The following is a 10,503-nucleotide window of genomic DNA, read 5'->3' on the forward strand; positions in this document are numbered from 1 at the left end:
TATTGTACTAAACATGACAAAACCTCAACTGTTACAGTTCTATTAGAAATGATGGCACAAAAAACATTTAATATAAATAATTTAAAACATTGAACAAATCACGCTACAGTTTAAGAGGCTTCTAGAAATAAACACATCATCGAACACAGAAAATCACTCCGTTCTTATTTGTCTCATTTGTGCTAGGACTAATATTAAGTGCTCATATGCATCATGGCAAACAAGTTACACAATCTGACACCAAACAAAGATATGATAACTGATTAAAACTTCGCCTGTCATAAAAAGACGATGCAATCAAATGTGGCAGGATATAAGTTTAAAAGTTAGTATTTCATAAAGTTTCAAATGTTATCACATCACTTTTTTGTTTTTAAACTTTCAACTCCACAAAACACTTGTGGCAAGTCTTGTTTTATGTTCAGAGTTGTAGCGTGGCGAAAAGTTTTCTGGGAATCCCAGAGTCCACGACTTTTCCTGCAATGCCGTGTTGTGGAGTTTCATCTCTGAAAGGAGCGCTGTTCTCCTTGGCCACCATTAGACCTCCATAACACTTTCTACACACCGCCTGATACTTGTCAGCTCCACCAATCACTTCCACCTGCAGCATAGAATTTAACATTTCAGATAATTACTGTAGTGAAAAGATAGATTCAGGTTGGCGATGCCACCGTTGACACTTAGGGTTACCTCCTCACCTCTTTCTCTGCTCCTATCCTCTTCGTATAGGCAGCTTCTTTGTAACACTGCATGCATACAGCGTGGAGCTTCACTACACTCTCTGCTAGAGGGACAAGGTTCAAGATGTTCCCAAATGGCTACAAGAATGCACAGAACAGCAGAAAGGGAGTCAGTTATAACCACATTACAAGGACAAAGACACACTATAGTCAGGGACAATGGGAACATCTATCTGGGCATTATTCTGCTGCTCATGTGGATTGTTCATTCCTTCCTTAAAAATGTGTTTTTTGTTTTGGATACTTTGTGGTGCTCAGTCTGTCCTGGCAGCATTCATTTCAGTCACATCAACACATTTGGGTTTTCTTGCATCACTAAGACATGTAGACAAAAACTCACTTTTCTTTGGAAGGTTCCATCCAAGGCCGCAACAATGACTGTCTTTCCCAAATTGGCCATTTCTTCACAGAATGCCACTGTGTCTGGAAACTGCATTAACACAAACAGACTTGTTAACCTCCACCTTTTACTGGTTTTTGAATCATGAGGACCTGAACGTCCCACACAAGTCCAGAGAGCAGGCCTTAGTATGATAAAGAGTATCTCATTCACACCAGGAAAATAAACAAATATATGGTCCACAAACTTACAAACTGTCCTTCATCAATTCCAATGACACAGGCTTGTAGAGCCAGAGACTTCACATCATCCAGACGGTTGGCTGGTACAGCATCCATTGTGTTTCTAAAAAGGTGTAGTACACAATGGCATCATTTAATATGCCCTCACACTAAACACAAGTATGAACTGTTAAGTAGAATTCGCTATGAAACTCTAGTGTTTTCACTAGAGGTCAGCATTTGCTCAGACATCATGGATCCAACTAGGGAAAAGTACAGAACCTCTCCCTGTCTGGCCAGATCCAAAAGCAACTCTCATTCCTCCTCTTTACAGTGAAATATGTGCCCACGGAATGATGCCTCAGCTCACATTGTATTTGTTAATGTTGATATATTACATGAATGAATGAGCGCAAACCCAAACGTACTGAGTGTGAATTGTGTTTTTCATTACAGCTTCTCCAAACAGGCAACATTTGAAATGGTGGAAAGGAAAAGCCCAACAAACCACGGGACTTGCCTGTCATGCGTAGCCATGCCTTTGTCAGTGTAGCGAGTGTCTTTGGCATATTTAATGACCAAGCACTTGTACTGAGCTATCTGGAAACGACGCACCCTCCTCATCAGCTCAGTGCTGCAAAGCAAATAATAATAATCAATTACTCGACATGATTAAAAAGACACAAGTTACATTTTTTATATGCTAGAACGAGAACTTGGTGGTGGCGCCCTTCTCATTACGTTATCATGGGTTGATAACCGCTACATAACATACAATACGTGCGCAAAACCATTGTGAAGTGGACCTTAGATCGCAGGTGTTGAGGTACAAAAATGGGTGCTTTGATATTCGAGCGGAGTTTGAAAACAGGACGTGGTTAAGAAAACATCATTTGGCGGGAGGCGAAGCCCGCGCGCTCTCTCGTGGCTGTTTAACAACACGAACCATTCCAACACTAAATAACAACCAAACCTGTAAACACACCACCGTTTTATGCATGTGAAGAAAAACCCACCTTTTGCCTGAGAACATGGGACCAAAGATGACCTGCGAACAAAGACATCAGCTGTTATTGCGGAAGTAACTCACTACAGGCTCAGTTACTACAAATACGTCACCCTCCCCAAAACTACTGTAAGAATAGTTTTAGGTGCACAAAAATGACATATAAGTTAAAGATGACTTACAACAGAATCAAGAAGCTAACATCAGTCTGATACACACCTGTACTTGACCCCGAGCTTTCCTCGGCGAATTAGGGAGGACTCTTGGAAAGTCCGCACAGTCCATGTTATATTCAAAGGGATTATATTAAACTAAAAACAAGAGTTAAATTTGAAAATTAATTGTAAGACAGCTATATTCTATTTATCATACACTAAAACAGTTGAATGTGGCGCCCAGTTGGTGCAAGGGTCTTTATCCAGAAACCCGCCAATAGGGGCATAGACACGTGATAATTTCAACCAATCACGTTTTCTGGGCGTTATTTCCGACCGGCTACGTGTTAAAACTTCCTGTGAAGTTTTTTTCAGCTGGGTTATTGTGTTTAAGACTAAATTCTGTTATTCGCTCATATGAAGAGCAACGAGTAAACCGGTGTGTTTTGAGTTTCATCTTCAGGACAATGTAACCAGTCAAGACGGCTTGATTTCGGACGATATAGTCAGAACAGGAAAATATAAATCCATTTTGCACGTGAGGAAGGGCTTCCTGTCGTCGTAGCACTCCGTTTCAAAATAAGAGTTTTCTCTCATATTTCTTTCATATGGCGTGTGGGTGAAGTCTACCATGTGTACTGTCAGAACAAATCTTATTGTGTGTGTGTGTGTGTGTGTGTGTGTGTGTGTGTGTGTGTGTGTGTGTGTGTGTGTGTGTGTGTGTGTGTGTGTGTGTGTGTGTGTCATTTATTTTCACTCAAACAAGATAAAACCAACTAAAAACTATGGGCGCAAACTACAACTGGGTGAAGCAACTGTCAGAGCATGAAGTGTTATAGAATCGCTGGTCTTCTGGTAAAACCAGTGAAAACGTGTCTGTCTACCGTTACAATATGACTTACAGGGAGCTATGGTCGCTGTGTTACAGGCGTGTTCAGACACATTAACAACTCCTCCAGTTCTAAAACTGTCAGATCTTGTTCACATAGTTCTGCACATTACATTTATGTTTTTATATGCACAGCTGTATCCATCTGATTAAGCTGGGAGATACAGATGCTAGGGTGGGAAAACAGGTTGAAACAATAGAAGAAGTACAAACCAAACTTGTGTTTGTCAGAGTGGAGAATAAGTTCTGACTGTTTGCTGGGGATGCACCAAATGTTCTTCTACAATCATGCATGTGCTCTACAGAGTAATAACTTAATGTCTGTGGGTTGAGGCCCTGTGGGTTATTGGGAGGACGACCCACAAACGGCCTTTTATCAGTTTTATAACATTGACCCAGCTCAAATAACTCTGGTCCCAATGTCAAATATTTGTATTGTATACATGTTGGTTTCAGGAGAAAATAAGAGGCTACAGTACTTGCTGTTTGTACACAAATATTACTGCCACAGTTAAATATGAAGCTGCTCCGACAACATGTGGCCACTAGATGTCTCCACGCAGATGAGCAAAACAAGGACAGTAAACTCATCATTCATACATTAGCTATGTTGTCCTTTAGCTGTTGTGATCTGGTAGAGACATGGTCCAAGTAATAGAACACCTTAGTGGAGTAGAGCATGTGGGAGAGAGAGGCTGATGGTGGTACGGTCCCTGTAAGTGTGTTAGCTGTCCAGCATTGTGAGCTATGCAATACACAGTTTCAAATAACTTACTTTTTATTTTCTCTGAAGTAAAAAAAAAGAAATATTAAAAGACAACAGATGATGAGATGATAGAACTGCATGATAATAGCTATCTTACAAAATGCAAAAACAAGAGGAATCAATTCAAAGAACAAAATGGCAGGTTTTCCCTAATAATTTTACAACTCTAGGACTGCAGACAGCCCCACAACCTCACTGTGCAGGTACTGTGTTGACCCGTTCAACAACAGCTTTGTGTAAAATTTGTTTATTTTGGTACATGTAGGTCTGTGTTTGTGTATGTACTCAGTGATACTCATCCTGGCCACTTATTCCTGGTATGAAGGTGCTGCGGTGCACAGACACTGGTTTGTCCACTAAACATCCTGAGGAACATCTTGATTTCTTTACTTGTCTTCTCTCCAGGTTGTTTGGTAAAGTCGTCTTGTGGAGCTTTTCCAACAACGTTGCTGAGAAGAAACATGTCCTGGCAGCCTTCCACCCTTCATCGTTGCACACTTTGCCTCTAAGTGTGACGACAATCCACACGTTTGTGCAATACTGGTTTATGCTACTTATGTGGTCGTAACAATCAGTAAAGAACTGTGAAGCGTGGCAGCTTGAACTGCCAGCCTGTCATGGGAACTGGAGACTACCAGCAGCCATCAGAAGATAAAGGGGAGCTTCAGCAGTGAAAGGCCTAGTTCAATGTGCTGTGGTATTGAATGTGTGAGGTTAATTGTTGGTAACTGCTCTTTTCCAGACAACAGCCCGTCACTCACTGGTCAGCATCATCAGCCATTTGGACCCTTCGAGCAACATGGTGTTACCAGCCTCTGGCTGAGATATATACAGACGCCTGCTCAGCCAGCAGATGGGCTCCTCGGCCTGTAACAAGAAGCAGAGATCATCGGACCACGGGTCATTCTTGACCCTGCAAAGTGAGTAACATCACGTTTCTCATCCCATATGTCCAAAGCCCACATCACAGCAGGGGGGATTCTACAGGTCAGCTGAAAAGCAATACTCAGATGAGGTCAATCTAAGTTGTCCAGAAGTCTCACTTTGTAATAGGTTGTGTGTATGTGTGTTCTTTTCCTATAGAGACCGCGCCCCACGGCACTATCTCGGCCTCCGCTGGTGATAGACAGACATAAACATACACTCCTGCTTGCTATGATGAAAAAATGATCTAATGCAGTGGTTTGTAGCTGATGCTGATGTATAACAACTCATTCTAATTAAGTTTCATGGAAGACACTCAATAGCCATAAAGAAAGCTAATAAAAACATTTTTATTAATAGACCAATGCGTTTGTTTTTTTGTTTTTTTTTTGTGGACCGCCTGTGGGAGAAAGAACTGGAGAACCAGCACAGGCTCATAGGTGGAGAACAGATGTACAATTTGCTGGTGATGGATGAATTCATGTCTGTGGGGAAGTTGAGTCCCAGTCTCTTGTAGTCTCATGTGGTGTCACTGCTGCATGCAGAGGATGCCACAAGCACCTGACTCTAAAAAGCTAAAGCTGTTTGCAGTAAGGAGGAAATGAGTCTTCATCAAACTCAACAAAGACTATGAACTCAGACAGTGCAGATAATGATTAACAGCGATACACAAGATCGCTGTAAAAGCTTCTGTGGAAGCGTTTCAACATTAATTAGACACAGTAAGTAAACAAATATAAGGCTGATGTTATTCTACACAACCTTCATGGTTCAATATGATTCTTACACATAAATAACTACTATACATAAATAACATGTTTTCTCTCCTCCACCTGAGCCTGGTTCTGATGGAGGTTTCTTCTGTTCAATCAAGTTGGTTGAACAGTGAGATGGTTCTGTTTTTGCATCTTGTTCTTGCAGGTTATGGAACCAGAAGCTAACTGAGTAACTGGCCTGATGTTCCACATTAAAAAAAAAAGAAAACAATGCTCTGCAAGGCCCGAAGCTATGGCCACACCCAATAGCTTTAAATAAACCTTAGATTTAGACCTTTATTAGGATACTAAGCTTATGTGTCTGAGAAGTCCAGAGAAATAAATGACAGCTTGGTGAGTTTTGTTATTTCAGATCCCAGAAATATAAGAAGTGCATGCCTTTTGACTGTGCTGCTCTGCAAGGACTAAAGATATGACATCAGATCTCACTGTACAGCTGTATGAGTCTACCTTGTATACTCTCAGTGTCACGGTGCAGCAAGGAGGAGGACCCAAACACACACTGGTCCCAGTTCGTGGAGTTTAATGAAAACGGGTGGTCAGACAGCACCAGGTCGGTACACGAATATCAACCAGCGGCAGTACAGACAGGGAACAGGCGAAAGGCAGTCAAGTTCCCAGGCAGAGTACAAAACACAAGGCAGAGTCCAAAAAACAGAATCTAAGGGCCAGGCAAAGCAAGGTCAAAACACAATCCGGAACTGGTACACAAGAAGGACTTACTAGGCATGAAACACTGGAGAGTCCACACAGGTACGTGATCAAACAATCTGGCAAATGACTTTCTTCATCTTCATCATTAGCATCTTCTTCCTCTTCTTTTGGCTTTCGTGTGACAGTTTCCATACTACAGTGCATTACTGCCACCTACTGTTTTTAAAAACAACTCATACCACAATTTCAGTGATCTAACATTCCATTATTCGCTTCCAGCCGTTTCCTCCAAAAACTTAAAATCAGCTCCATACCCCATATCATCTGCTCTCAAAATCAATAATATATAACTTTATATATAACTTTGTTTTATTTACTCTCAAAACTCTATCATCCTTTTCTTTTGAATCGTATATTTTGTGCAAGGGACTATTACATACTATACTTTTCCACTCCACATTCACACTGTCTCATGCTTTTTAAGTATCTTTAAGACCTGTCTGCCCGAACGTCATTCTGCTAATTAGATCCTCCTGTCTCCTATTCCTACTACATTCTACTAGTGCTCCCACCTTCCTTTGTATGTTGCAGTATACTCTTCTTTTACTTCCTCTATCCCATTCTTCCTGCCAATTCCTTTTTGTTATTAGTTTTCACAAAGTTTGCTGCTAAACTGCTTTTAGATCTTTGTATCAGTTGTTTCTATGATGTACTGAAATATGATATTCTGAAGTATATACAAATTGCGGTTATAAAAAACTTAAACTGCAACCTTTCTAATTTTCAATATTCATGTAATTCTCAAAACCTTTGGCCATGACTATACTCTTTATTTCTCCTTTACTATACTTTATTTCAATATCCACATTTTCTTTCCCCGCTGCTCTCTTGGCCTGTTTGTCTGCCAGCTCATTTCCCTGTATTCCTATCTGCGCTGATATCCAGACAAACTGCACTACCACCCCTGTCCTTCCTACTCTATAAACTGTGTATCTATACACAACATCTCCACCACCACATCTTGTCTAGCTTCTGATTCCATTTGTTTAATACTTCAATCAATGAGCTACCTGAGTCTGACCCTATTACCACCCTTTGTGGCCTACATACCTCTACCCACTTAAGTACATACAATATTACCACTAATTCCCCTGTAAACATCAATAACCCATTTAACTCACATGATCCCTACCGGTTGCCACATCTTTACATTTTCTTAATGCTCTTACCAGCTCTGCTCCACTAAAATCCACGTCCAGACACGTCTTAGTTCTATTGTGTTTTGGTTTACCACGTCCCTTCTCCTCCCCTTTTTTAACCATTTAGATTATCTAGACTATGGACTTTAGTGAAAGCTTGTTCCATAACCTGTGCTTTAATCTTATCATCTACCAAAAACTTTTCCTCATTCTTCTTTATTGGATATCTATACTTCCTTCTCTTCCTATCCATATTCCTAATTACATATACTTGGCATACTTATTTAATGGTGTGTATTTCCTTACAGATCTCCAAAAGTTCTGCCAATGCTCCTCCTCTCCTCACCACTATGGGATACCGAATGTAAAAGGAGCACCTATAACTAGTTTTCTCACATTTGAATAAATGACACAACATGTTTTCTCACATTTAGTTAAATGTGCAAAAGTCTAAATGTAAATGTTAAATGTTAAATGTAAATGTTAAATGTTAAATGTTCGCAGAGTGTAAACTGAATATTCATGAATGGGCAAGTAGACTCCACCCCTACCCTCAAACAGCGCTGGTCTCAGATCAGAGACGCGAACTCAAACACCTCAAACAGTGCGTTTATAGCATGGACGGAACTTCGGCTAGCTAGTATAGTTAGCCAACTAATTCTCCACCGGCGCCACAGAAATATTCTTTTTAAACCTACTTGACTCCCCATTAATGGTGTTTACGACAGAACGGCAGTTTGAAGCGGAGCCTCAGCCCGCACACCTGCCGTTACAGCCCGTTCAATCTCCCCCAACGGGAGGGAGTCGGAGCTGGCGGCCATGATGGCTTCGACTTCAGGCTTCTCTCCAGTATTTTCCCTCAGTCCCTCAGTCTTACCTCACTCCATCTCCTGAACGTGTTTCAATTAGCTTTTTTAAAATTCCACCTCCCATCCCCTTGTTCCTGTTCCTCTGTTTCCTGTAGGCCAGCCTTAATACTTCTAGGATAACGGGTAAATGACTATTGCAAGAGGTGGTGCTTAAATATAAGACGAGTGATTGGAAACAGCTGAGAGATCACATGACTGCAAAGCAAAGCTACACATAACAAAATAATAATAAAAAAGTAAATAATAAAACAGGAAACAACAGAAAACAATATCCGATATCTTAGGTTTTGAGACAACTGGTGTGCTGTCATCTGGTTTGACGTTGGTTATTCAACAGACATTCGACTAAAAGTGCCTCCAGACAAGCGGTCCGTGTTTGAACAAGCGATCCGCTTTTTGCGTTCGCTAGGCGGACACAGAACGAGACCGCTCGGCACATGCAGACGTCGACTTAGGGACCGTCGTTAAATTATTTGGATTTTAAAAAAAAATAATAATTCAAAAGCGTCCAAATCGGATAGTCGTGGAAATTCTCATGTAGCACATTTTTTAAAAATATTCTTGTCAGGTTTTTGTGCTCACTTCCTGTTTTATTGTCACAGTCCCGGTTTCCAGCCTCATCCTGTTAATGCTACCATTACTTCCGGTTATCATTACACGCACCTGTCTTGCATTTACCATCACTTACCAGGATATTTAACCACCACCTGTTACCGCAGTAATCCGCCAGATCGTTGAATCAATGTCTTCACGGTCTAGCAGTTTCTCGTTCAGCTTATCCCGTCTCCGACCCAGTTCTGTATTCCTGACCACTGATTCTCGTCTGATCCTGACTGGTATTGTAAATTCCTTGTTTCTGTTTCTGAATTCTGCCTGTTACCAGACCTGTTTAAGCCTGCTGGTTCAAACACGGAAATTTGAGCCTTCTGGTATTGACCCACACCTGTTATCGGAATCGATTACGCCTGCTCCCTCTGTGCCTCAATCCTGTGCTTACCCGTGTATGACCTGGACTGTTTGTGACCTAGATTTCTGTATTAAACCCTTGAATTCTACCATCTGTCTGCTGTCTCATCGCTGTGCATGTGGGTCCGATCTCCCCGAAGCCTGACAATTCTAGTATTAATATTACAGTAATATTTCAATACCGTCCAAACCATATGACCTACTGGTTCAAAACCTGCTACATAATTTGTGTCTATATCTCTTTATTGGGGCACAGCCATTTTTATGAGTATATAGTGATGCTGCATTACTTTCAATAATATTTTATTGATAATACAGCCCAGCTACATACACAGGTCACAGACATTTAAGGGGATTTTATTTGCCACTCCTAATCACCAGGGGGTGATAAAGCCATTGAAGCCTAATACCAGCCCCATTAAAGTGCCTCAGAACAGAACAAACTTTTGGAAAAGTGTTGCACATGTGCTGCTTATCCTTAGCCTCCCAACACAAATATGGTTCATTTCAAAAAAGGTCACACACAAAAGACTACTGATCAGTGGGAACATGCTAGAGGAAAAGATGCAATAATTAGTTGTTTACCTAAAAACAGTTTTACTACACCTAATGCAGCTATTACAGCTGAGCAGTGGTCTGCAGTCAGTGTCAGTCTTTTTAAAAATGACATTAAAAGCTATTTAAAATGGCTAAAGGTGATATGGTTTCAGGACAGGAAAAGCATCAAGACAAATGTACTTTATTCAGGTCATGTGTGACAGGTAACAAACTGAAAGCTGTATGTATGCATGCTGCTGTGCATGCTGTGAAAGATGCGGAATATCAGAAAGCTACAGACACAAATCAAAGTAGAGAAAACTGAATTGTTGACCTAATAGCCATTTCATGTACTTTTTGTAGCCTCAAAGTGTGACAACACAGTACTTGGCCATAAGTCAAGGTATTGTGTTATGTCACACAGCTGGTTAAGGTGTATTCAATTTTTGAGTAGTGCGAGT

At 40.9% G+C, this 10,503-nt stretch overlaps 1 protein-coding gene and 1 long non-coding RNA gene across 2 annotated transcripts; one reads left to right on the top strand and one right to left on the bottom strand.

The window, feature by feature from the left end:
- Nucleotides 1–49: 49 nt before the first annotated feature.
- Nucleotides 50–2,733, bottom strand: tk1 (thymidine kinase 1, soluble). Its single transcript, XM_029152083.3, has 7 exons — nucleotides 2,527–2,733; nucleotides 2,318–2,349; nucleotides 1,822–1,935; nucleotides 1,332–1,425; nucleotides 1,081–1,170; nucleotides 699–818; nucleotides 50–601 (listed from the first exon to the last, which is right to left on the bottom strand). The coding sequence occupies exons 1-7, from the start codon at nucleotides 2,590–2,592 to the stop codon at nucleotides 422–424; spliced, it is 696 nt and encodes a 231-aa protein (XP_029007916.1). The 5' UTR covers nucleotides 2,593–2,733; the 3' UTR covers nucleotides 50–421.
- A 96-nt stretch (nucleotides 2,734–2,829) lies between these two features.
- Nucleotides 2,830–5,402, top strand: LOC114862673 (uncharacterized). The gene is made up of 2 exons (XR_003787036.2): nucleotides 2,830–5,037; nucleotides 5,201–5,402. It is a non-coding gene; the product is annotated as an uncharacterized LOC114862673 (long non-coding RNA).
- Nucleotides 5,403–10,503: the final 5,101 nt, after the last annotated feature.

Source organism: Betta splendens, chromosome 1, assembly GCF_900634795.4.
Source record: "Betta splendens chromosome 1, fBetSpl5.4, whole genome shotgun sequence".
Taxonomy (NCBI): Eukaryota; Metazoa; Chordata; class Actinopteri; order Anabantiformes; family Osphronemidae; genus Betta; species Betta splendens.

Excerpts from the sequence above, each read along its gene's own strand:
- tk1 (XM_029152083.3), bottom strand. The coding sequence starts at position 2,592 with ATGGACTGTGCGGACTTTCCAAGAGTCCTCCCTAATTCGCCGAGGAAA. Across the intron at positions 2,350-2,526 it reads AAGCTCGGGGTCAAGTACAG|GTCATCTTTGGTCCCATGTT; the intron begins GTGTGTATCAGA and ends CTTTGTTCGCAG. Across the intron at positions 602-698 it reads GGATAGGAGCAGAGAAAGAG|GTGGAAGTGATTGGTGGAGC; the intron begins GTGAGGAGGTAA and ends TCTATGCTGCAG.